This window comes from Eretmochelys imbricata, chromosome 16, assembly GCF_965152235.1.
Source record: "Eretmochelys imbricata isolate rEreImb1 chromosome 16, rEreImb1.hap1, whole genome shotgun sequence".
Classification (NCBI taxonomy): domain Eukaryota; kingdom Metazoa; phylum Chordata; order Testudines; family Cheloniidae; genus Eretmochelys; species Eretmochelys imbricata.
The window spans coordinates 18,825,088-18,851,897 of record NC_135587.1 but is presented as its reverse complement, the minus strand read 5'-3'; the positions used below and the strand labels follow the sequence as shown (position 1 = coordinate 18,851,897).

Here is a 26,810-nt window from a genome sequence, read left to right as displayed (position 1 = left end):
CAGAGCCTTGAGCAGCGATACAGAAATTCCTTCACATGCACACCCCACTCTGCTGTCAACAGCTTAGCTGGTTTCTGTCACTGAGAATGCAATTTTGTTTTAATAGCATGTCTAATACATGGTGCCCATTTGAGTGACAATTTGGTATTTATACATTAAGCACCAAAACATGGGTGTGTTTTATAAATAGATGTGAATAATTTCTAAAATATTCAACAATAAATATTCTTTTTTAACATAAACACAAAACAAAAATATCCTGATGGTTCACTTTATTACTGTGAGTAGAGACTGTTTTGGAGGGGGGAACGGGGAAGAAATGAAAAAGGGGGCATATAAATATTAAATCAGAATATTATTTTTGCTACTTTAGAAATTTATGTTGGGGAAAATCTGGCCCTTGTGCTTATCATCAGTCAGTTACCAATCAACCAATAACCCAAACTTTGGCACAGTGCATATGGAGCCTGCGGAACTCCTTGCTACAAGATTTTTTTATATTATTACTTGACTGCAGTTAGGCTGTTGGTGTGCAGAGATCACTGCCTATCATCCTGACCAATACTGTCTCATTGTTTCTGTTCCTTATACCCTGCCCATCTGTCTATATCCTTCTGTTGTCTCTTGTCTGGTATTTAGATTGCAAACTCATGGGGGCAGGAGCTGTCTTTTCGTTCTGTGTTTTTACCGCACCTAGCACAATGGGATGTAGCTGTATTAAAATACACATTGTTTGCCTTCAGATCATTAAGCCAACTCATAATTACATAATACTCATAATTTAATTCCCCCAGCTACTCAAACACCTGAGTCCCTCTCCCCATCCTCCCCCGCAGCCCAATAATTAAATAAATAAGACTCTGTACTGGCTACTGCTGGAGGAAGGACTATATGGAGTTGGTCCCAAACACCACTTCCTACAATCCCATTCCCTTTTATAATAATCCAATTCTGGTCTGCATCAATTAATAGATTTTAAGGCCAGAAAGGACCTGATATTCTGCATAACAGAAGCCATAGAAATTCATCTAGGTCTGATCATTGTCGTTTATTAACTAGCTTGTTAGAAGCATTTTTCAATGAAGCCCACTATTCTTTCCCCTTTGATTCTTATGGTGCATAGCTTACAGAGGCTTGAATTCACCCATGTGCAGACCAATGCATTGCTAATGTCCACCTAAGTCCTTGTGCTGGTCGCCTGCACAGAGTGAATTGTTTTGTGAGGCTCCTGTCTTTTGTTCCTTCTCTTCCTTTCATCTTCTGCTCTCAGAGTAGCCCCCATCTAATTAATGCTGATAAAACCAGGAATGTCTGGGAAGGGTCACCCTGGGGTGGTTTCCACAAATGCTTTCCTGGTATGTCTGGTGCTTCACCGGGCAGTGAAAATGCAGGTTATGCCATGCAGACTCCCCGGAGATAAGCCACCATCCCAAACCCACAGCGTGGGCTCTGTGGTTTTCTAGCTCTGTGTCCCTACGCTATTGATTTCTCGAACCCTCAGCACAGAGAGATGGGCAAATAGCTGCCAGCATGGAAATGCCAGGTTTGGAAAGCAGGTAGAACAGACTGCCGGGTTGGTCAGATGTCTGACCATCCTCACCGGGGCCTGACTTCATCGCAGCAGATGAGTGCCATGGTCCCAGAAAAGCCAGACATCGGCTAGCTAGTACATCAATGGCTCACCAGCTGCTGTTCTGCATATCTGTGTAATTCCACAGGGAAGGTCAGACAATCACACCCGTGCTAACACAAATCCTGCTACTGCGAATAACAATCACACTCAGCACTTCCATTGTGCTTTTAATTTTCCAAGTGTTTTCCAGCTGTCAGCTAAAAAATCCCCTCCTCCTCTTCTGGGTGGCAGAGAAATATTTCCACTCCTGCTTTTCAAACAGGGACACCCTGAGGGGTTTGTGACTTGCCCAGCGCCACAGAGGGAAGGAATGTGACAATCACAGAACTGGAAGGGACCTCGAGAGGTCATCTAGTCCAGTCCCCTGCACCGGTGGCAGGACTAAGTTTCAGGGATGGTCTAGATAATACTTGCTCTTAAAAATCTCCAATGATGGAGATTCCGCAACCTCCCTAGGCAATTTATGCCAGTGCTTCACCACCCTGATCGTTAGGGAGTTTTTCCTAATGTCCAACCAAAATCTCCCTTGCTGCAGTTTAATCCCATTGCTTCTTGTCCTGTCCTCAGAGGTAAAGAAGAACGATTCTTCTCCCTCCTCCTTGTAACAACCTTTTTACACACTTGAAAACTGTTATCATGTCGTCTCAGTCTTCTCTTCTCCAGACTAAACAAACCCAATTTTTTCAATCTTCCCTCATAGGCCATGTTTTCTAGACCTTTCATCATTATTGTTGCTCTTCTTTGGACTTTCTCCAATTTGTCCACATCTTTCCTGAAATGTGGCACCCAGAACTGGACACAATACTTCAGCTGAGGCCTAATCAGTGCGGAGTAGAGCAGAAGAATTACTTTTCGTGTCTTGCTTACAACACTCCTGTTAATACAGCCAAGAATGCTGTTCGCTTTTTTGCAACAGCGTTACACTGTTGACTCATATTTAGCTTGTGATCCACTATGACCCCCAGATCCCTTTCCGCAGCACTCCTTCCTAGGCAGTCATGTCCCATTTAGTATGTGTGTAACTGATCCTTCGTAAATGAAGTACTTTGCATTTGTCCTTACTGAATTTCTTCCTATTTACGTTAGACCATTTCTCCAGTTTGTACAGATCATTCTGAATTTTAATCCTGTCCTCCAAAGCACTTGCAACCCCTCCCGGCTTGGTGTCGTCCGCAAACTTTATACGTGTGCTCTCCATCAATGATTTAGATAATGGCACAAAGATATTGAACAGAACCGGACCCAGAACTGATCCCTGCGGGACACCACTTGTTATGCCCTTCCAGCACAACACTGAACCACTGATAACTACTCTCTAGGAACGGTTTTCCAACCAGTTTTGCACCCACCTTATAGTAGCTCCATCTAGGTTGCATTTCCCTAGTTTGTTTATGAGAAGGTCATGCGAGACCGTATCAAAAGCTTTACTAAAGTCAAGATATGCTACGTCTACCGCTTCTCCCCTATCCCCAAGGCTTGTTACCCAAATCAAATCAGGTTGCCAGAATTAGAAGATCAGCAGATCAGCCTTGCTCTCAATTAGAATTAGAAGATCAGCCTTGCTCTCAATTCTTTGCTCAGACCAACCTGTCTCAGAGCACAGAGAGAGCATGGTGGGGTGCCATGTGGCATTGCTGACCTGGCTGCCATGCCAGTTACCTATGCCAGGGTTGATCTCGGTGTCACCCCTGGCACAGACTCTCTGGGGTTGGGAGTAGGGCAATGCCTCTGTAGCCTGCTCCAGCCTGATCAGGTCCCATGTTAGATCTTTACTGGAGTTCTTGCTCCACAGAGAGTTGAGATTTGAGGGCTGGTGTGTGGTGGCACTGTGCATGGTATACTCTGATATCAGAGGGGGGTGCTATTTGTCCTGTGCTGCTCCTTTTGGGCCGCTCTGAGGGTGCAAAGTGAGTGGAAACCTCCCCCTAGTTCCCTGCTAGAGATCCCCCAGGCCTCAGCATCTGTAGAGCTAAGAAAGCTGGCTCCCGTTCTCCGCTGCCCCAGTGCAGAGCAGGGAGAGAGGTGTCAGAGCAGAGAGGAGTGAGCAGGGGCCGTGACCATAGTGCAACGTACTCCACCAATCCCCAGCCGGCACACAGAACCATTTTTGAGCTGGTGCTAGTTAGAGAGCACCCCTTAGGCTGCTCTAACCCGCACCAAGGCTGGAGCCAAAGCCGGTTTCCTGACAAATTCCCTGCTCAGCTGTAGCCAGGGCTACAAGGGATACAGCATGGAAAGTGACCCTGCGGGAGGAGGCCGGTTTGGTTAGGTGTTCAATGCCCAGATGTTTCTAACACGCAGCTTTTTATGCCCCACGTCCATAGGAGCTCCTCCAGCAAGGCTGTGTGTACCAGGAGAGGCATGGCTGGGAGAGACCTGGCTGGTTTAATCCGCGGGGCACAGCTCCGGTAAGCATAGCAGTGTTTCTCATGCTACAACCGTGGGGTAAAGCCATGGAGACCAGTTAAATGGCATCCAAAGGCCTGTGATGGGACCCGAGGAGAGGTGTTTGGTGTGTGTGTGTGCGTGTGCGTGCACACGCAATGGGCGTGAAATGCTCCAACACCCGAACCTCAAATCTGAACCTTTTCCTATTTCAGGAAGGGGTGGGGGAAGATAGCACATCTGAAATCTGCTGGTCGGATTGGAACTTGCATCTGCAGTCCGATCCAGCACGGCAAACGGGCTGGTTTCCAGGTGTGGTTTGAACGTGGCGGAAATCTCATCAGAATAGTTTGCAAACCCAAACCCACCTGCTGGTCCCGCCCCCTCCGCCTTTTCCCTAATATTTCACTGTCGATTAATTTCCTCCATTGTCCTTTTCTCCTCCCCTCTTTGTTGTCAGATTTTGGATTACGACTACTATGGTGCTTATCATCAAAAACCCCATGGCTCCTACCTCTATAACCAGCTGCTAGGGGATGAATACACCTTTGATTTCCCACCTCATCACAACATTGTGAGTAGAAAATGCTTGCTAGTCAATGGGCTCCTTCTCTGGACCATTCTGCTCTATAATTCTATCGTGGGGAACAAACTAAGCTGCTTGCTGTGGTCTTGTGGGGCTGTAAGGCATTGGGAAGAAGGACTCTAACTGTCTGACTCTAACTTTGGCCAGGGACCAAGGATAACTGCAGAGCTGTAGTAAATGCTTAATAAGCATCAGAATTGTTCAGGCTTGAATTCACTCCAGTCCCCTGGATTCAGGAGTAGCTGGGCATTATGATGGGCAAAGGGGGTGAATTTCTACAGCTCGGTGCATTGTGAAAATGGAGCGGAATGTTGTTTTGGGCCAATGTGCCCAGTGCATGACTTTCAAGGCGCTTACAACCAGGTTATGTCTAAGCCCTCATTCTTCAACCACACCCGTTGCATTTCCTTTTTGAGAGATGAGTCTGCAGCAGGAGGGTGAGTCTTGAGAAGAACCCGTTGCGGAAGGAGAGCAGACCCATTGATCTTAAAACCATACGCACGTACCACGTAAGCTGGGGTGGGGTTAGAGAAATGAGACCGGGAGCCACACCATTATTGCTTGTGTTAGTTTTGCAAAACCCAGCTGGTGAGGTTTGGAAAAACTGAATCCTATCCCCGCTTTCCCCATCTTTACTGAAAAATGCCTCCAAGCATGAAAAACACCTTCATTGCATGATTGGAACCTCAGAATAAACAAATGGCCAAATGGAATTTTATTGTTACTTTCCTAAATGAAAGAGTTGCTTTTGGGTTGAGAACGTGCATGGAAAGGACTTGACTTTTTTTTTCCTAGCAAGTTTGTAAGCTCCACAAAACAGGTACTTAAAGTGGAGAGCCCTCCCTCAATCTGTAGTGTGTTATTGTTGTAACACTACGATCCCCCTATTCAGAACGTGATCAAAATCTGTGCAATTGGGAGATGAATTCTTTGACAAGATGACACCAACTCAAAAGACAAGTTATTGATGTAAGAAGCAGGGTACGAGCGTGTGTGTGGGACTGTGTTGTTATCAGGAATGCTCCATTTGAATATCTATTTTTAAAGGAACATTTAAAAATGCTACAGAAGCTCAGGCACGAGTCACATGCCCGTTTTTTTTGTTTTGTTTCTGCTGCCTCGTTATATAAATGGTTTTCATTTGTCTTGACGACGCCCTTTGTGGAGCAAGAAGAGGGTGGCTTAGTTTCACCTGGGTGTGCTTTAATTTTTAGATCAAGAATGAATGCTTAACCTGCAGAAATGTGCTGGCTGTCTTTGACATGTCTTATTTTGGCAAATTCTACCTGGTTGGTCCTGAAGCAAGGAAGGCGGCCGACTGGCTGTTTACTGCTGATGTTAGCAAGTCACCAGGTACTGCTTCAACCTTGTTATTTCAGCTACAAGGTGCCAGTTTTATCGATGTTTCTGCTGAGCTTGGTACAAAAAACACCCCCTGCAAAATTATATCTTTGATCAAGACATACGTTGTTTGACCTGAACTGTCAATTTTCAAAATTATTTCTTTCACTGAAAATGCTGGAAAGCAGCTGAGTATGAAGGTTTTCCCTGCCCTCTCCCAGGGCTGCATTCAGATCTTTTACACTGGTGTAAACCCCATGATTTCTGAATCAAGTGCAGTTAAGATTAGAATCTGACCCTCGGAGTCCAGTTAAGATTCACCGCTGGGCAAATGCATGCAGTGGAATAAGCAGTGGTGACACCTAATGGACAAATAGGCTGATGTCAGTGGGGAGTTTGCTAATAATCTGAGTGGAAGAATGATGCATTTGGGATTGAATCCGTCCTCTCTTGCCCCTGTGTAAACTGGGGATGGCCCCTGAAGTCAATCAGACAGCACTGATGAGACAGGAAAATCAACCTCATTCAGCTGTAATTCTTTGTTCAAATGCAGTTCACCTTTGAAGGTGACCAATTGATGGATTCAGGGCCAGATCCTCAGATGGCATAAATTGGCATGGCTAGGTGGACTTTGGGGGAGCTATGCTGAGTTAAATCAGCTGAGGGTCTGACCCTTAACTTGTGCATTCCTTTTTACTCTCTAATTTGGACCTAAAAGGCTAATGCCATTTGCTAACTTTCAAAGCCCTTGCTTTCCTTTGGAAGTCTTGATTCTAGTGGTTTCCCACCTGGGTTCGTGGTTTGCTTTAGACTTGCACCTACACTTGTTTGGCTGATTCTTTGGTAGTTGAAGGGGCTGTGAATTAGCTCATTAACCTTTTCATTTCCAGAGAGATGGCTTCAAATCCCAGCCTACACCACAAGGGAAAGTTGAGTTGCTGAGGTCTCCTTTCTGTTCCCCTTTTGTCTTCTTCATGCAATTCAATGTGATTAGCTGTCTCTGCTCATGGGAGGCCTAACTCCTGAATAATGGAGAGGGCTGCCTATCAAGATCAACTGTAGAGTGGGGAGGGGGAGGTCTGAGTGAGCTTAAATGATGCGACACAATCAGGGGCTGCATGGGGACGGATTAGTGATTAGAAGGATTCCAATGCCTGGTTAGATTTTTGTATTTTTCAAACATGGCATTTGTGAAAATGCCATTGGAAGGTTTTGATCCCCAGTGCGTGTCTCTTTCCTCCTGGTTCTAGGACTGACCGTTTACACGTGCATGTTAAACAAACATGGTGGCATTGAGAGCGATCTGACCGTCAGTCAAATCAGCCCTGGGACCCAGGTCTCTTCACTGACCCCAGCATTTGAAGGTAAAAACATCAAGCATTTAAAAGCAGAGAAATAATCCCTTGCTTGCCGTAGACATAAAAGTTCCCTTGGTAAATATTAGGGGCTGATGGGCACTTTCAGCTTAGTTAAAATTCCCCATGCAGCTTCATGTACAATTTAGCGTTCCCCTTCACTTCCTGTCCCAAACTCTTGTGCAGCGTTGCTGTGCTCTGTTAAGTAGCTGGCACATCCGCCTCTAAGGGGCACATCCTCACTGCTGTAAATTCTCATAGCTCTGTTGGCGTCAATGGTGTAAACGGTCCTCACTCCTTTGAGGTCTATAATAATGGACACCAGCTGTGGACCTGCCCCTAGGTGTCTTGCTGCATTGCTCTCACTTTGTTGCTGGGCCCAGCTTTCAGTCAACCTCCACCCACCCACCTAGACAACGGGGCTGGATTTCCTGCCCTTCCTGAAATGCATGACCAAGGCCTGAGTCCCCCAGGCTGGATGCAGGCCCGTGAAAGTCATAAATGCATCAGGCTGCAGGCCTCAACCCGTGTCAGGCCGGGACACAACAGGGCAATGGGGAGACTAGGGGTGTGCTGGCAACCTTCCAACAAGGGGCTTGTGTCCACTGCATGGCAGACATTCCCAGGGGTCATGCTGGCCTGATGTTCTAATGGCTCTTCACAGGGGCCTGGATTCTGTGCCCTCCGGCAGCCCCTGGATGCCAGGTCTGAGGCCATAAAGGGTCACAAAGACAGCAGCTTTCCCTGCTAGGGAATACCACAGCATAAAGAGGAGTCTTCCCTGGGACTAGAACAGCCCTATGCCACCTCACCTGGCGACCCCAGTGCAAGATGAATGCTGGGAGAACGGTGGAGGGGGACAGGAAAAGAGGGGAAGCTCACTGTCCTCTAGCTACTCTGTGGTGCTAGTTGGCTCCACCAGGGGAAGCACTGCAGGCAGCATGAGTCAGAGCAGCCCTGGGGCTGCTCTAGTTTATATCAGGGATGTTCTGGTACCTCTCCACCACCAGTGTACAAGAGCCATGGAGTTTGTGAGCAGCCACCTTACCCTCCATCCTGGCTGCACTGAGTTTGGCTTGGCCGCAGCCCAGAATCAGGCCTGGTCTTCTGTTTTCCATGAACGCTGAGCTTATCCTTCACAAGCTGGCTCCATCAGCAAAGACTTGAATCAGCCTCATCTGGTTCTTCAGTGCAAGCCACGTGGATGGTGGTGGGATGGGTTTGTGGGGTACTGTAGGGGGAGCCCCCAGATCCTGCATGTGGCTGGTGGGCCAGCTTGCTGAGGAACCGGGAGCATGACAGTGCTGCGACCCGCCCCGTGGAAGCCAGTCGATTTATATCAGCATTACAAGGGGAAGAGGCGCTGCAGGTTCAGTTTGAGGCCTGCCAACGGTGACAGCATCTCTTCGATTTCCACGACAGCTGAAAGGGAATCTTGTTTCTATTGGCGAGCGTTCGGAGGGTGATTGCATTACTTAATACTAGCCACCTGGCTTTTCTTCCCCCCATCCTCTTCATCTATCAATTGGTGTAACCGGATTAGCCCTCCCTTTTGCCCCCCGGCACTTGTAAACCAAGCAGGTGCTTATTGGCATTATTGGGTTTCGTTGGGAGGCTGCTGCTCTGAATGGCTCTCAAGCAAGGGCGACCTCTCCTGCAGTCCTTCTCTGCTGCAATAAAGGGGAATTAGAAGGGAGCAGAGCAATTAGCCTGGGTGGGTGGGAGGCGGGGTGCGAAATGGAATTAGGAGGCTGCTGCGTGGCGGATGGCATCTTGCTCGTCTACAATGGCTCCGCCAAATGGCTTTGCCTCAGAATCCCGGGTGTCTGTTTGTAATGATCCTGCTGCTTCAGCAGAAGACCAGACACTCCTTGGGGTGGCACGCACACCGGAAAAGGAGAGCTTGGACTTTGGTCCTGCGTGAAAACAAGGTGGTGGGTCACAGCCCATTTCTCCTCCTCATAAACCCCACCACATAGTGGGGCTCGCTTGGCCTAGGAGAAGCCTGGGACTAGAATAGCTGGGGGCCCTGCAGGTCGTGAGCGAGGTGCAATGGCAGCGTTATAGGCAGGGTGGGGGGGATGTCTGCCGAGCTCGCAGGGAGAACGTCTACACAACCCCTACCCACACTTTACCTGGCTCCAGCAGGTGCTGTTTCTCTCTCCCTTTGAGGTGCACTGAACACAGACACTCACACCCCTGAAGAAGGGAGGGAAGCCGCTCGGGGAGCTGCTGTGTTTGATAGGTGATGGAGGAGTTTAATAAAAGCAGATCTATTTTTCAATTACTGTAGGTGGCTGCACTTATTAGCGTTACGACAGATTACTGGTGTGCAGAGCAGTAGAGGCAGGATTGATTATGGAGCATTAATCAGGTCCCAAATCCCTTCTCTGAGTTGGGCATTTCCCCCCTCGGTATTGCCGACTAAGTGCAATTTCCCACTACCACGAATGCAGCAGAAACGTTGACCATGGCATAATCCCCATGCCCTATGGAACAGCCCCAACTGACTCCTTGGCCTCATTAACCTTGTAACCCTGGCATGGTGTCAGGGGGAATTGCTCAGCGATGAATGGGGAAATCCTCTTAGCTCCCCTTCCCCACCATTCTTATTTCCCCTCCCACCATCAGCATAGAAATTGTCCCTGCTTCATGCTGGTCAGTCAGCTGGCACATCCCTCTGAATCCAAGTGCCCCACGAGGCCCAAGGCCGTGCGGAAGGAAGCCCGGAGAATGTGAGCTTGAGCCTCTGTTGGACCAGCACCCTGTGCGGCTATTGATGGGTATAGAACACAACCATTCTGTTCTGGTAGCATTTTATACCCACTTACGCTGGCGTAAATACTGCACCGAATGCAGGGCCCTGGAGAACCAGGCCTGTATCTCTGTAAGAATTTTCAGTACCATTTCCATGACCTTATACGCAGAGGGCTTGTACTACAGAGCCTGGGCTGGTATAGCTATGCCAGAGAAGCCGTGTGTGCATGCTTGTCTACACTACAGCCAGATAGCTGTGTCAACAGAGCCCCCAAGAGAGATGCAGTGTAAGCTGATAGGAGGAGTTCTGTCTGCATAGATACACCACCGCCCTGAACAGCATTAGCTCTGCTGACAGAAACACTTTTCCACTGGCTGAGTTGTGTCTACACCAAGGAGTTTTGGCGGCAGAGCTGTCTCAGATTGTGGGTGTGATGTATTTATTTTTTTTCACACTCCTAGCTGACATTGCTGTGCTGGCAAAATCTTGTGATGGAAACCAGGCTGACAGGCCAGATCCTCAGCTGATGTAAATCAGCATCATTCCATGGACTTAGTCAGTTTACTCCAGCTGAGGATGTGACCCTGACTGAGGATTGCCTTTTCCATCTGGACCTTTCTAGTGATCTCCCAGAAGTGAAGGTCATGCAATAGGACTGGGAAATGCACTGTGGCAACACCCCGCCTCGCTGTCCTAGGGAGTTTGATCACAGTATGGTTTTGCTGAGTTTTTCCAGAGGCAGCTTTCAATTCCTGCCCTCTTTGCATCCCTTTGGATTGAAGGTACAAAGCACAGGGGACCTATGCAGCTACATTTCCACTGCGTGCACACAGCCAGCACTGTCACTGTCTGTGGAAAACACGCGTGCGAGGACAAGGCAATTTGTCGCTCTCTCCATGTATCTGGTGTAGGGGATGTCAGGAACCGGGGTGTGAGCATGTACCCGGGGTAACTGTAGGCTGCTCTGCCTTGCACTTCTCGCTCGCTGAACATCTCGGTGTCGGGTGGAATATTACATCTTATAGTAGGGCAAACTGGGTGAAAACATGGCAGCTCCCAGGGTCCCCAGAGGAAGATTTTGCTGTTTCAAGGGTCCTTGACAAAAACTCTTGCTGCTTGGAATTACCCAATAAGCTCTTGGGTACAGAATCCCGGTTGAATTGAATGGGAGTGCCACATGCTGAAGGATTGCATGGCTGGTACCTGGTACTCTGAGAACTCTGAAGATCAACTGTAGAAAGAAAAGATCAATTGGGGAGATAATAGTGCCCCTAAGCCAAGCCAAGGAAGCTGTCTGCATAGGAAAACAGCACTGTAGCTGAGGGTACATCTGCACTGGAATAAAAGCCCCATGGCACGGCCGTGGTTGGCCTAGATCAGCAGGCTCAGGCTCAGGGGGGTTGGGCTGTGGGGACGTTCTGGCTCGGGCGGGAGCCCAAGTTCTGGGACCCTCCCGACTCATGGCTTCCCAGAGTTTAGGCTCCAGACCCAATGCCTACAAAGCCATTTTACAGCCCAAGTCCTGTGAGTCGGCTGACGCGGGCCAGCCACGGGCATTTAATTGCTGTGCAGACATCCCGGAGGTTAGGGTCAGAGGCACTGCGTGCTTGCATCACGCTACCCTTGGACACTAGCTCTTAGAGCGACTTGCAGAACACCAGAGTAGTAACCCTTCCCCCCACAGGGAGGTGGGGGGCTTTTGGAGCTGAATGGAAGGCAGATTTTGTATTTGGTATTTTCTGGTTCTCCCCAACCTGCACCACGTGTCAGGCTTTCACACCTGGGCAAAGTGTGTGTATGACTGCAACTAGATGGGACGAGGTGAGACAATCAGGTCCAGGGTCTATCTCCATTGGGTGAAGTCAGACCATTAAAAGGGTGAGGAAAAGGAGTTAATCCAAAGCTTTGTCCAAAACTTCAACTTAGTATCAGGTTTGATTATTGTTGTTGTTCTATTTTGCTGGTTGATCTACCCTTTCTGGTGCTGCAGAAAGCAGAAGTGATGAACAAAGGAAAGATCCTGGAGATCCTCTGGCCCTCAACTTTCTCAGACTTCACCCCGGCCTTACTGATGAAAAACTCCTGCTGGGCTTGATCCCAGCAGGTGCTGCAGAGCCCTCAACTCTCACTGACTTAAATTTGAATCGAGGGTGCCCTCGTGTGTACTATAAAACCATCATCATTACAATAATTGGGTACATTGACGAACAAAATGAGGCCCAAGTTTGATGCTGCAATAGCCAACAAACACTAGCCTCTGATTGCCAGAAGCTGGGATGGGCGACGGGACAGATCACTTGATGATGACCTGTTCTGTTCATTCCCTCTGGGGCACCTGGCATTGGCCACTGTCGGTAGACAAGATACTGGGCTAGATGGACCTTTGGTCTGACCCAGTAGGGCCATTCTTATGTTCTTATGTTTAGCTGCTTGCAGGATCGAGCCCACTGGCTTCAAGGGGAGTTTTGCCCGAGTAAGGACTGCAGGGTTTGCCCCTTCGTGGGAGGCTCCCAGCCCAGTTTGGCAGACACAAGCAGCTCCGAGAAGCATCTGGCCTCTGGAGCGCTTGGCCAACCTGAGTGTTGAGCTTAGCTGATCCCCGTGCCTGCGTGTGGAGTCTGCACGGCTCAGTAGCTGGCGGTGTTCCTTGCAGGGGATGGCTATTACCTGGCTGTTGGTGGAGCTGTTGCACAGCACAACTGGTCGCACATCACCACGGTGCTGCAGGACATGAGGTTGCAGTGCAAGCTGGTCGACTGCTCCGAGGAGCTGGGAATGATCAGCATCCAGGGGCCGGCAAGGTAAGCCCCGAGAGGCTGGAGAAGAGACCAGGGTCCCCCGTTTCACTGGCACTGAATTGAACACTGTCCAAATTCCTCACCACTTGTGACTGAAGCCAGGGGTCTGGAGGTGAAAGGCGGCTGCACTGATGCCTTGTAATCCTGATTGCCTAAACCCCAGGGAAGGCTCTGGGGAGCCAAGTGGCATGCAGAGAAAGGGGCCTTGTCTTACCCTAAGACAGGATGAGAAGGGCGAATGATATTGGGCTGGATTGTGGCCTGCACTGAGAAATGACGGGGAGCTCGCTGCAGCAGGACCCTGACTGGGCCAGCACCTTTTCTAGGACAGCTCCAAGCCCTTTTCAGTGGCTGCAGGGTGGGCTTCCCGTGTACTCTGCAGTCTGTAGTATGTGGGGGTGGGGCCTGGGTGGCTAGCAGGGGGCTCGCACTGGGGCTATTCCCAGCCCCTGCACAGCGGGGCTGTCTCCTCCTGCTCCTTGTGCGCCCATGCAGGGCCTGGCACAATCCATCCCACAGCAAACTGGGGGACACGGTAAGTGGCGCATGCCTGTGTGTGCTGGGACCCCTCCCTAGCTGTGCTAGGGTGCAGGAGGGGCAAAGCGAAATGACCCCTTCCGAGGAGGAGAGGGGAGGAAGCCCAGCATGCTGCCTGCCCCACCTGCTGGAGTCCTGTCTGAGCACCTGAGCCAGTGCATTGCCCGGTGCTGGAGTGGAAAGATCTCATCAGGTCTCTCCAGGCACCTGCCTCTCCTCTCATCACCCATCTCCTCTGTGCCATTGGTACTGCTAAGCCATGTCATAAAGCATCAAATATTTAGACCTTTCTTCTGCGCTGCTCGGCGCATGCTCTGCCCCACAAGCCCTGACCCTTTGCACTGGGCCTGCTCAGCCAGGGTTCTGTGCCTCCCATTCACCCTCCGGCTAGAAGCACAACGGTGTTTAAAACTAAACCAACCCCAGGGTCGCCCAAAGAGGTGGCTTCCCCGGGCAGCTAGGATTCCCAGCTCCATGGACGGTGGTTTCCTTCCAGTCCCATTCCCTGCTTTCCCCTACTCTCCACGCTACCACGTCCCGAATTTGATCAGTGCCGCTTCCCCCTCTCCCCACCCCCAGCCTAGCTGCACGGTGGAGCTCACTTGCACATTCTAGAGTCAGTGGGACACGTGAGAAGGAGGAGGAGAGGAAGACACTCCTTCCCAGGGTGTGGATCCTGTGCGCTCTTACATACATCGGTCTCTGTGGGCCCTGGTGGGTTACCCTTATTTAGGAACAGAGGAATTGCCATAGCGGATCAGCCCCATGGTCCGTCTCATCCCTCTCGCTCATGGTGAGCATTGCACCGTACTGCACGAGTAGCCCTGAGGAAGTCATGGGACTGACTGTGGAGTCTGATCGTTACAGCTGTTGGGTCCTTTGTCAGGATCTGGCATTAGAAATGCCCACCTGGGGCAGACAGGCTGGCCTCCTGTCTTCTTACTCCCCCTCCTCATTTGGCTTCCAAGCTACGCCTCACCAGTGCTCTCTGGCCTGTCAGTCGCCAGGGCTAGCTCCGGCAGAGTGCTCAGTGCCCCATTTCCTAGCATGCTGTGTCCAGCGCCTGAGGTGAGCCACATAAACTGCTTCCTACTGAGTGAGGGCTCTGTGTGGGGGGCCCCCCTACTCCCAGGGAGTCTGCTCTGGACTGAGCTGCTCTCATTTGTAGCTGCACCACATCCCCACCCCCTCTTGTTTAACAGGGCAATAGGACACCTCTATCTAGCGTCCCCCCTTTCAGGAACAGAAATACACACGCGTGCCCACTGCCCCGTTCCTGAAATGTGGTCTGTGAGAATCAGCCTCCTTCCCCAGAGCAGCCTGCAGGAGGGAGGTCCCACAGTGAACCATGGGCCGGGGAGCCCGGCTGATTTGGCGTCGTTAGCTGGGCTCTCTTAATTACACCCAGTGCCACTGCTGCCACACCCCGGGCCTTCCTGAGTGGAGGACACGGGAGTTTTTCCTTGCACTCATTCGCAGGCGTTCGGGGCCCCGGCTGTTTTACTGGCATTGAAATCAAGGGCCAGTCTTCCCAGCGATGCTGATGCAAACGTCTACACTTACGGCGGCGTGTCGGGTACAGGCCCTACATGTGTCGCTATGTGCCACCGGGAAAGGCAGGGCTGCGTCCACCCTCGTCGCTGCGGCGTGAAGCTTCACGCTGTGGTGAAAGGTTGAGGCAGCGGGACGCTATGCTACTAAAAATAACTGTGTAGACATGAGGGGCACCACTTGGGCCTGTGGAGAGCCATGTAGGGTTCATACTCGGGAGGTTCTGGCGTGTAGGACACACTACGCACCTGAGCCATGCCTCACTGTCTACACTGCCGTTGATACCCACACTCGCTGGGCGTGCAGTGCCTGTATGCTACACGCTGCCATAAGCATCGATGTGCCCTGGGAGGAACTCCTTTGGCTCCCCTCTGCACGTATGCTCAGGTCATTGAGTATGTCTACACAGGGATAAAAAACCCACCGCTGGCCGAGGTCACGTGACTCTGTCCAGCACAGCTCCAGACTGAAATATAGCTGTGCAGACCTCCAGGCTGGGGCTGGAGCCTGAGCTCTGGGTCCCTGCGTTTGGGGAGGGTCCCAGAGCTTGGCCTGGAGCGCAAGCCTGAATGGCCTCAATTTTTAGCCCTGCAGCCTGAGCCTCGCAAGCCTGAGTCAGCTGACCCGGGCCGCCCACGGCCATGCTGCAGGTCTTTTATCCCTCTGTAGACCTACCCTTTGGGATCAGAATCTGGACAATTGTATGTATTTATTGACCCACAAGTAGTTTTGGCTCCCCATTCCGGAGTGGCTGACCTATTTATCGTGCCAGGAAGGCAGGTTTTAGTGTAACACAGCCCAGAGGGGTGACAGGAGCCGGGGAGACAGCGGCAGGCCCTGAAGAGCGTGGGCGGGGCTGTAAATGTGCATTAGACAGCGGCAAGTCACAGCCGCCCTTACATTTGTCTCTGTCATATGTGACAAGCCAGCGCTCATTAGAAACCAGTTCAAGGCTTGGAAGTGGCTGACACGTACCCAGCCACCGGGGCTCCTGAAAGCGAAAGGCAGTGAGGAGAGGATAATGAAGGAAAAGCCTCCACAATGCTGGGAGTGCGTTTATTCCTCTCTGCAGAGTTCAGTGGTGTGGCCAGTGCCGTGCTGGGAAGAGCTGTTCTGTAGCCAAGCCTCTGATTATGAGAGTATCTTCGAGGTCATGCCCCTTCCTCCCCCCACTTCCCTCCAGCAGAAATGATATAATAGGGGCAGTCCAACCGCTGTGGGTCCCTATCAGCTGCCTGCACTGCCAGTAGCCTCCAGGGGCTCACTCGTGCCAGCGAGCACCACACGCCCTAGGAAGTGTTTGTAGGCCCGGGACCCTCATGGGGGTCTTCTGCTGGGCTGCATGTTTCAAACAGAAATGAAACGCCCTCACCGCTTTGGGTTGAGCTCGGCTTTCATCGCTGAACCCTCCAGGCCTGTGGGGGAGGAGGTGAGAAACGGGGAAGCAGTGCCCAGTCTTAATGGCACTAAGTTCAGATCTGAGCATGAGTCGCCTCCCCCTGCCAAAGCCATCCTGGAGAAGGAGAAGGGCAAGACCTATGGGCCTGGCGTAGGAATCACTGGTGAAATCCCCTGGCCTGTGTTGTGCAGGAGGTCAGACTAGATGGTCGAATGGGCCCTTCTGACCTGAACCTAGTGTGGATAATTCGATTTTATCCAGACTACCCAGCTGCTGAGACAAGATTTGTCCCCTCTGGCACATTGCCAAGCTTGCTTCTAAAATTCCCATGCAATGGGTCTACGGACTGGTGGGGAGAGTATTCTACAGACTAACCTCGCCAGTAGGACATCTTGTAACCAGTCTCAGTTAATAAATTAGCCCTTGGGGTTGGAGGAGTGCCATCATGATGCGGGCAGAGATATGGGTTGAGTTAGCTTTTGGTGTCAGTCAGTGCTCTCCGGCCCCTGTCCTCCCTCTCCTGGAGCACATGTTCCTCTGAGGTCAGGGTGGGGTGGGTTGTGACAGCCTGGAGGAGGAGAAGCTCTTTCTTTTCCCTGCAGCCCTCCGTGGAGCTGGGATGGGATTGGTGGAAGCCTTGTTTAAATATCAGCTCCTGGCGCCCGGGTCAAGCGCTGTTGGTGCATCAGCCTGACAGGGTGCGACGAGCAGCCTGCCTAGCTCAAGACGATGCTGCATTTACTGGGCAAAAGCAAGCTCATCCCAGGGCTCCCCCAGGGAAAGTTACGTAAAGGAGAGGGAAGTGGATGCTTGTGTCCCAGGGGCTGTCACAACACATGGGGCTCCCTGGCCATGGAGAGCGGTACTCACGGGGAGTCACTTACTGGCAGGCCTCTTCAACAGCCACAGTCTGGGCAGAGAAAAGCCACAGACTGGGAGGAATTTCAGCTCCTGGCAATCGTTGGCACTTCTGCAGCCCAAAGGACAGCAAGGGAGGCTGGGGGGCCTTGGATTCCAAAGCTGCAGCTGTGCGGGAGCACGGAGGGAATCTGTTTAGGGAGGGACGCACACTGGGAAACTGTCTCAGGCATTAGCAGTACTTTGCCCCTGTCTGGCATCTTTCATCCCGGGATCTCAGAGCCTGGTTGGGTATGTCTCACAAGTTACCCCGCCACTATGAGACAGGGAACCATTGTACGGATGGGTAAGCAGCGAGGGGAAGTGACAGGCCTGTGGTCACACAGCGAGTCAGTGTCAGAGCTGAGAATAGAACCCCAGGACTTGAACCCCAGACCCCTTCTCTAATAAACTTTTCTATCTCCCTAAGTCCTTATCTGGCCCCTATCACTGCAGTATCTGAACAACTCACCAACGTCATTGAATTTATCCTCGCAACACCCCTGTGAGCCAGGGCAGTGCTATTGTCCCCATTGTACAGAGCAGGACCTGAGACACAGAGAGACTACGTGACTGACCCAAGGTCACTAAAGGAGTCTGTGGTGGAAGCCAGAGTAGAACCTAGCTCCTCTGCATCCTAGCCCCATGCCCTGACCACAAGGATATAGAAATATGCATTTTCTACTTACGCTCACTGACACTGTGCTCTCTCCCAGCATACACACCACCATGGAGCATGAGTGAAAAGGATATTAGTGGGTTTCATTTTTCTGGTCCCCTTGGAGTTGTGATGAGGAGAAGGAGCAGGTCATAAGCAATAAGACACTGGCTGTAAATAGCAGCCCTACGCCGTCAGCGGTGTGCCTTTCCCACAGAACCTAGAGAGGGCTACAGAACAGAGGTGAGAAGAAGGCCGGGGGAGAAATAGGGCAGATTGTCCTTCCCAAGCAGACAGCCAGCTGCCCTTTCAGGCCATGCCAGAAGCAGAACTTTTCATGTGAGCTTGCACGGTGGTGTAGTGCGTGAGCTAGTGACTTGCTGGCCCCTAGTTGTAGCATCCTTCTCACCAGGGTTTTCTGCTCTTTCCCTGCAGCCGTATGGTCCTTCAGGAGGTTCTCGACACCGATCTCAGCAACGAGGCCTTCCCCTTCTCCTCCCACAAGCTGGTGAAGGCAGCAGGATGCACGGTAGGAGCCCAAGCCCTAGGCTAACACTTCCTCCTTCCACCGCTTTGCATGAGGAAGGTTCTGCCCCAAGAGTTTTTGCTTGGGTGGCACTCCCGTGTGTGTCTAGGGACTTTCACGTGAAGGCAACAAAGCATTTTGATTGGCTGAGCCTCTCGCACGGCCCCAGCCCCATGAGCAGGACCTCCTAGATCAGGATGCTGTACAAACAAAGGCTGATGCTCGAAGTAACTCCCACCCCCACATTAGTGCAGGCGTATACCCACCTCAGTGCAGGTCTGGGAAGCCGGGACTCCCAGACCAGCAGCCCCGGGAACCAGGTGTGTGGTACGTGTGTGTAAGGGGGAGGAAGCTAAGATGGGGATCAGGATGTTGGGAGGTGAAGGTATGAGATCTCTAGTGTCATCTGGGCCAGGATATAGAGTTCTACACCACTAGCAAGCGGGGGCTAGGTGATTTGGTAGTTCCGTCTGGCCTTAAATTCTACTAATCCACCCTGCCTGCCACGTGCTGTTACACATGGGCAAATGGAGACAGCATGCCCTCATGTTGGGCTCCTGGAGTGCTCTGTGCTCCTGCTTCTTCTGGCTGGCAGGCCTGTCCTGCAGTGGGATTCCTCCCGCCATGTAGTTCCACCCACGCCATGCAAGATAACACTCTCTAGGCACTGGCAGCCCTCAATTCTGGCCTGAAGCAGCTGTCCCAGCAGCCTCTGAATGGAACCAAACCTGCCCCTGACAGAGATGATCAGTCAGATGCCATCCTGCCTCACCTATGGGACTTTCAGTGCTCCGGAGGGACGGGGCCAGGAACAGGGCTAAGACTGCTCTAGCCTGCTCTCTGACCAAGGCCATGCTCTCTGTCTCCTGCTAGAAGAAGCATTACCCCTTGCAGGGCGGCAGAGGGAAGGCGTCTCTTCAGGTTGTACTCTGGACAGGTTCAACTGAGCTGAGTGATGCACGGGGGTCAGTGGCCAACAAGGGATGGGAAAGAGAAGAAGACAGCAGCAGGGAAGAGCTGTGTGTGTGAAAATCCTGCCATCCCCAGCTCCTTGGCATCTCTGCAGACATCTCTTCCCCAAACATTCGTGTAGCGTGACCTTCTGACACTCCCCCATCGGGCAGCCTTGCTGAGGACTTGCCTGTGATGTGGGATCATTGCCAGATTTTTCAAGAAGGCTGAAATTTCCTTTATCATGCAATTCTCTGTGTGTCCTTCATTCCCATGTACCTGGGGCCAATCCCAGGTCCAGCCGGCCCCTGTGCATTTCCTGGTTTAAAACATCAAGGGAAGAGACTGCTCCCCAAAGAGTCTGATCGGAGGAAACAAAATGAGAGTGCATGTCAATATGTTTCCTGCTGAAGGTGCTGGATTGACAGTCCGGGGGCCACAGAAGCGCCCCGACCCCCAGCACCTACAGAGCCCAGCCAGAGACATGTACACGCTGCCCCAGCCACATGCCTCTGCCCTGCCGTGGGAGGTGGGAGAAGGAAATCCTGTCTTCATGGCCCACTAGTCCTTGGCCTCTGCTGAAGCTGCTCAGCATGTGGGGGAGAGGGTGGGGGTGGCATGGCAGCATTGGTAGCGATGTTGACCTGAACTAGCTCATTTCACCAGGGTGCTGCCTCGTCAGAGGGTGACGACTTTCCGACGCGGCTGACCCAGCTGGCTTTGGCTTGGGTGGCACCACGCCCTTTCCGGGCAGCATGGGGGACGTTTGATAGCAAAGGGGGATGGAATTCTGGGCTATTGCACTGGGAATGGAGTGAAGACTGAGCTCTTGGGCTCTGCTACTTCCTGTCCTGGGGTACTGATATCGAAAAGCAGGAGGGCCAATCTCGAGAGCCCTTTTTCTTTAATACGGGGACCCACAGTCTCCCGCAGTAACAAGATAAAGGGAGTTTGAAGACCATTAATCATAGAATATCAGGGTTGGAAGGGACCTCAAGAGGTGATCTAGTCGAACCCCCTGCTCAAAGCAGGACCAATCCCCAATTAAATCATCCCAGCCAGGGCTTTGTCAAGCCTGACCTTAAAAACTTCTAAGGAAGGAGATTCTACCACCTCCCTAGGTAACGCATTCCAGCGTTTCACCACCCTCCTAGTGAAAAAGTTTTCCTAATATCCAACCTAAACCTCCCCCACTGCAACTTGAGACTATTACTCCTTGTCCTGTCCTCTTCTACCACTGAGAATAGTCTAGAACCATCCTCTCTGGAACCACCTCTCAGGTAGTTGAAAGCAGCTATCAAATCCCCCCTCATTCTTCTCTTCTGCAGGCTAAACAATCCCAGTTCCCTCAGCCTCTCCTCATAAGTCATGTGTTCCAGACCCCTAATCATCTTTGTTGCCCTTCGCTGGACTCTCTCCAATTTATCCACATCCTTCTTGTAGTGTGGGGCCCAAAACTGGACACAGTACTCCAGATGAGGCCTCACCAATGTCGAATAGAGGGGAACGATCACGTCCCTCGATCTGCTCGCTATGCCCCTACTTATACATCCCAAAATGTCATTGGCCTTCTTGGCAACAAGGGCACACTGCTGACTCATATCCAGCTTCTCGTCCACTGTCACCCCTAGGTCCTTTTCCGCAGAACTGCTGCCTAGCCATTCAGTCCCTAGTCTGCAGCTGTGCATTGGGTTCTTCCGTCCTAAGTGCAGGACCCTGCACTTATTCTTATTGAACCTCATCAGATTTCTTTTGGCCCAATCCTCCAATTTGTCTAGGTCCCTCTGTATCCTATCCCTGCCCTCCAGCGTATCTACCACTCCTCCTAGTTTAGTATCATCCGCAAATTTGCTGAGAGTGCAATCCACACCATCCTCCAGATCATTTATGAAGATATTGAACAAAACCAGCCCCAGGACCGACCCCTGGGGCACTCCACTTGACACTGGCTGCCAACTAGACATGGAGCCATTGATCACTACCCATTGAGCCCGACAATCTAGCCAACTTTCTACCCACCTTATAGTGCATTCATCCAGCCCGTACTTCTTTAACTTGCTGACAAGAATACTGTGGGAGACAGTGTCAAAAGCTTTGCTAAAGTCAAGAAACAATACATCCACTGCTTTCTCTTCATCCACAGAACCAGTAATTTCATCATAGAAGGCGATTAGATTAGTCAGGCATGATCTTCCCTTGATGAATCCATGCTGACTGTTCCTGATCACTTTCCTCTCATGTAAGTGCTTCAGGATTGATTCCTTGAGGACCTGCTCCATGATTTTTCCGGGGACTGAGGTGAGGCTGACTGGCCTGTAGTTTCCAGGATCCTCTTTCTTCCCTTTTTTAAAGATTGGCACTACATTAGCCTTTTTCCAGTCATCCGGGACTTCCCCGGTTCGCCACGAGTTTTCAAAGATAATGGCCAATGGCTCTGCAATCACAGCCGCCAATTCCTTTAGCACTCTCGGATGCAACTCGTCCGGCCCCATGGACTTGTGCACATCCAGCTTTTCTAAATAGTCCCTAACCACCTCTTTTTCCACAGAGGGCTGGCCATCTACTCCCCATGCTGTGATGCCCAGCGCAGCAGTCTGGGAGCTGACCTTGTTAGTGAAGACAGAGGCAAAAAAAGCATTGAGTACATTAGCTTTTTCCACATCCTCTGTCACTAGGTTGCCTCCCTCATTCAGTAAGGGACCCACGTTTTCCTTGGCTTTCTTCTTGTTGCCAACATACCTGAAGAAACCCTTCTTGTTACTCTTGACATCTCTTGCTAGCTGCAGCTCCAGGTGCGATTTAGCCCTCCTGATTTCATTCCTACATGCCCGAGCAATATTTTTATACTCTTCCCTGGTCATATGTCCAACCTTCCACTTCTTGTAAGCTTCTTTTTTATGTTTAAGATCTGCTAGGATTTCACTGTTAAGCCAAGCTGGTCCCCTGCCATATTTACTATTCTTTTGACTCATCGGGATGGTTTGTCCCTGTAACCTCAACAGGGATTCCTTGAAATACAGCCAGCTCTCCTGGACTCCTTTCCCCTTCATGTTAGTCCCCCTGGGGACCCTACCCATCCTTTCCCTGAGGGAGTCGAAGTCTGCTTTCCTGAAGTCCAGGGTCTGTATTCTCCTGCTTACCTTTCTTCCCTGTGTCAGGATCCTGAACTCAACCAACTCATGGTCACTGCCTCCCAGATTCCCATGCCTCTCCATCTCTAAGACCCAGTCACTTTTCAGTCCTTGTGGCATCTGGATGGCTCCCTGAGACACAGGTGAGAGGGGATTAAGGAGGGACTTGATCACAGTCTATAAGAACTTAGATGGGGAACAAAGATGTGAAAATGGGCTCTTCAGGCTGGGAGAGAAAGATCTAACATGATCCAGTGGCTGGAGGTTGAAGCTAGACCAATTCCGACTGGAAACAAGGTGTGCATTTTTAATGGTGAGAGTAATTAATCACTGGAACAATTTACCAAGGGTCGTGGTGGATTCTCCATCACTGACTCTTTTTAAACCAACATAGGATGTGTTTGGGAAAGCCCTGGTCCAGGAATTATTTTTGGGAAGTTCTCTGGCCCGTGTTCTACAGGAGGTCACACTAGGTGATCACAATGGTCCCTTCTGGCCTTGGGATCTATGAACCTGGACGCTGGGGCAGCTGAGCCGATCTGCTCTGGAACCGAGGCCTTCGGATGTGATTTGTTTTTTCTGCAGCTTGGCTTTGGTTTCCGGTTCTGGACGGAATGCAGGTGTGTGGGGGAGGGAAGCGGGGGAGTGTGCTTTGCATCTAAGAGACGACCAGATGTAAAGGGAGCATTAAAATGTTCTTGAGGGATGGCAGCTGTGTGTGTTGCTTTTGGACGTTTCTCTTCCCCATCCTCCCCACGCCGTCCCACTGGCAGCCCGCCCCCATCCCTCCTTTCAGCTCCTCTGGCCATGGCCTGCTGGATGACCCTGAAGCCTGGCAGGAAGAGTCATTCTCAGAGCCTAAGTTTGCAGTTTGTCTTGTTCACCTGCACTGAAGCTTGGGTGGGAGCTGGGAACTGTTGCACGCTCTAGGGACTTGTGGGGAGCCCTGAATCCCAGCTAGAGCTGCCGGATGAGCAAACGGCCTGGCCAGACGCACATGACCATTGTGCGTGTGTGTACATACATGCAGTGTTCCAGTGTCCCCAACAGCCCCCCAAAAAGGGACAGACTTCGGATGTAGTACCTTGTTCTGTATTGACATGAAACGGGCTTGCCTGGGAAGGAAGGGACTGTGTGAAGAGGAACATCTGAATCTGGCCCTAAGTGATTCATTCCTATGTATATATACGCTGTACAGAATGTGTGTGTGTGTGAGTGAGTGACACACACACCACCCATTACGTATTCAGTGAAGAACTGCACACTGGCACAGAAATAGCAACCCCAAGAGTGTAGGAAGCCAGCCAAGAAGACCTCCCTATATCAGTCTACACGTGGAGGTGGCTATCAGTCTGTCTGAGAGAGAGACACACATCCACACCTGTAGACAGATATAGGTAGGTCTTCGTGGCTGGTCCCCTGCACGCTTGGGGTGGCTGTGCCCATCTGCGGGCCTTCACACACAGCTGCACTCACTGCCCGTAACTCTCGCTTGTTTCTAAATTAAGAGTGAAAATGGGCTCCTGTGCCCGTAACTGATGGCAAAAGGTGCAATGCAAACAGCAGAGCCAAGGATGCTGTCACCTCACTAGAGGAATCTAGCTACCCCTCCCACCGCACCATTCTGCTGCCTGCCGCATGTATCTCCCTCCTTGCTCTCGGCTCTCTCCCCATCCCTGTCCTCTTTCCTTATGGTTCCCTTCATCACCTTTCAGCACTCTCAGTTTCCTTCTGTGCTTGGAGCTGTCTCCCACTTCAAGCCTCCTCTCTTAGCTCCTTCTGAAAACCAGCCCCTTCCAGAAATCCTTGCTTCCTCCTTTCTCATTAGTAGTCTTTCCTGGCCCTTCCTTCTCTGAACTGTCTGGAGTTTACTTGTCTACTGTAGGTTGTCAGGGCCGGATACTGCCACCCTAGCTCATGTTGAGTAGCACCTTGCTCCATGGTAAAGTAAGAGTAGTGAGTTACTTATCGTGAGTCAGGGTGGTAGAACCTGGCCCTAAGTTGACTCTTGTCTATGTCTTATCCTATGTCCCTAAGGTGCAGTGTGCATTTACAGGACAGTATACAGGACTGTTGTTAATGATGATAACTAGTATTCCTTGCACCACTTTAGCGCCATGACACCTCTGCCATGGTAGAACGTGGTTCCTCCAATGTACAGGGAGTGACGCTCGTGTGTATGTCAAAGGCCTCTATTCTGGCTCTGCTGGAAAGAAAAGTTCTAGGAGCAAAGTGGGTGGCTCGGTGTTCTCATTTGCATGCTAATACCCAGCATGCTTTTCCACAGTGCTCAGTATTCTCATTTGCATGCCAATACCCAGCATTCCTTTCCAGCCCACACAGCTGTTCCTTAGCAATGCATGGGCTGAGCTCTGGGAAGACGCTGGGAGTTGTCCGATGTGATAAGTCCTCATGTGGGCATGTTGACTTGTGTTTCCACAGTTATGTCAAAGGAACAAAAGAGTCCTTTTTCGGCCTAGGGACTACTGCTGGCAATAAAGAGATTCACTCAACATGGGAGCCCCCTTTTTAAAATCTGTGACTGAGTAGATGTAAAATAGGTCATGTTCTCCCTTTAAAATTTCAGGGCTGGGGTCCCTGAGAAGTCAATGTATTTGATCACAGGAGAAGCCTGACAACTTTAAGCTTTCTGTACAAGTGCAGACAGTCTTGAATTTGCTAAGACCTTACATTTAAAGAGATTGGCTATGCATGTGAAATGCGCGAATGGTAATTCTTAATGCTAATACCCAAGGCTAAGCTCCTGTATGTCTGAGGAAACATAATACATGTCCCTTTGGATGACGAAGAAAAATCCATCACCCTGGCCTGGTTCCACTGCCTCCTAAAGACTTGCAGACACACAAGGGCTGACCCGGTCCTAGGGACATAGAACAATGTGATATGTAACAACTGACGCAATTACACCCTAGAGCACAGTAATGAACAGATTTCATGAGACACCATGAGTTTCCTTTGTATTCAATGAAACCATCACAGTGGGACGTGTGCAGCCCCACGCCCAGTATCGATGTCGGGACTTGATGTGGGGTATTTATTACATTGCGTGACTTGCACACAGCCCCAGTGAAGGGATTTAATTGCCTTAAAACATGTTGGTTTCTTTGGCCTTGTCAGAATGGGGCAGAAAGATATTAGTTGTGCTCTCGTTTCTTGAAAAAATTCATGGTTTTGGGCTTGTCTACACATGGCGTTATTGTGGAATAACTATTCAAGAACACAGCTGTTCCAGAGCAATGATTCCTGAATAGTGGAAATAGAGTAAACTAAGCCAGTAAAAGGCACTCTTATTTTGGAATAAGCATGTCCACATATGGAGTTATTCCTGATTAGCTACTCCACTTTAAATTCACAACCTACCATATTCTGGAATAACTTCAATGTGTTGAAAAGTCATCCGTCCATCTGTCCATCCAACATTGCACATTAATATCTAAGGAGCAATCTAAACTTATTGTTGGGATTTGTTTTTAGAGTATGAAGGGGCTGATGTATTTGAGAGGGTTATTGCTGGGAAGCTGTCGAAGATGGAAGCTTTCATCTAGTTCCAAGTACAGCAAAGGGTGCAGGTCATTCTTCCGTCATGGTGCAGAGAGTTCCACATACATGGCCCAGCTCTTGTGAAAGTTCTCTCTTCAGCAGATGTGTGTCTTCCCCTGTTTGTCTATAGGTTTCTTTTTCCAATGGAGTGATGCTGCTGTGGGAGGTCACTGTTGTGGAAGGCCAGGCCGGCTGTGGGGTAGCATGGACCAGTGCTATTCAAGGCTTTGAAAATGAGTACAGCGAGCCAGGCTCTGTGTCTATGGGGCAGCTGGTGTATTGGGATGATGTGTTTGTGAGCAGAATAGCTGCCGCCTTGGGGACCAGGTATGGCATTCTCAGCCAGAGGTCATTGCAGCCGATGAGGCAGAAGTTACAAAGGCATAGCTCGTGGCGGCTAGATAGCTCTCTGATTTGGTCGTGAGTAGCCTTCTGACCAGTGCATTATTTTATTTATTTATTTTAAATTCTTATGCGTTTGATGCTGCGTTTTGGCTTCATCTCTTTGTTCTCACAAGGCCTCGCTTTGTCTTGCTGGTTTGATGGTGTTAGGGATGAGTTCCCAGAGCCTGTTGTTGTTTGGGATCACAGGAACAAACTGTTCCTGTATATGGGCTGGAAAATGCTCCCTCAACCCCCAATGTGGGTCTTGGTCTCTCTTCTTTAGCAGGATATCTCTAGTGATGGTTTATTTCCATGTTATGAGTGCTAGACCTACCTGCCCATACAATGTTCCCACTCTC

At 50.5% G+C, this 26,810-nt stretch overlaps 1 protein-coding gene across 1 annotated transcript in view; it reads left to right on the top strand.

Annotated features, from left to right (window-relative positions):
* Positions 1-26,810, top strand: part of SARDH (sarcosine dehydrogenase) — a 101,396-nt gene that overhangs the window by 36,399 nt on the left and 38,187 nt on the right. Inside the window, exons 11-16 of the mRNA XM_077835968.1 lie at positions 3,958-4,041; positions 4,479-4,592; positions 5,819-5,957; positions 7,196-7,309; positions 12,712-12,859; positions 18,334-18,427. Of these exons, the coding sequence (XP_077692094.1) occupies positions 3,958-4,041; positions 4,479-4,592; positions 5,819-5,957; positions 7,196-7,309; positions 12,712-12,859; positions 18,334-18,427 (693 nt within the window). The remainder of the gene's footprint in view (positions 1-3,957; positions 4,042-4,478; positions 4,593-5,818; positions 5,958-7,195; positions 7,310-12,711; positions 12,860-18,333; positions 18,428-26,810) is intronic.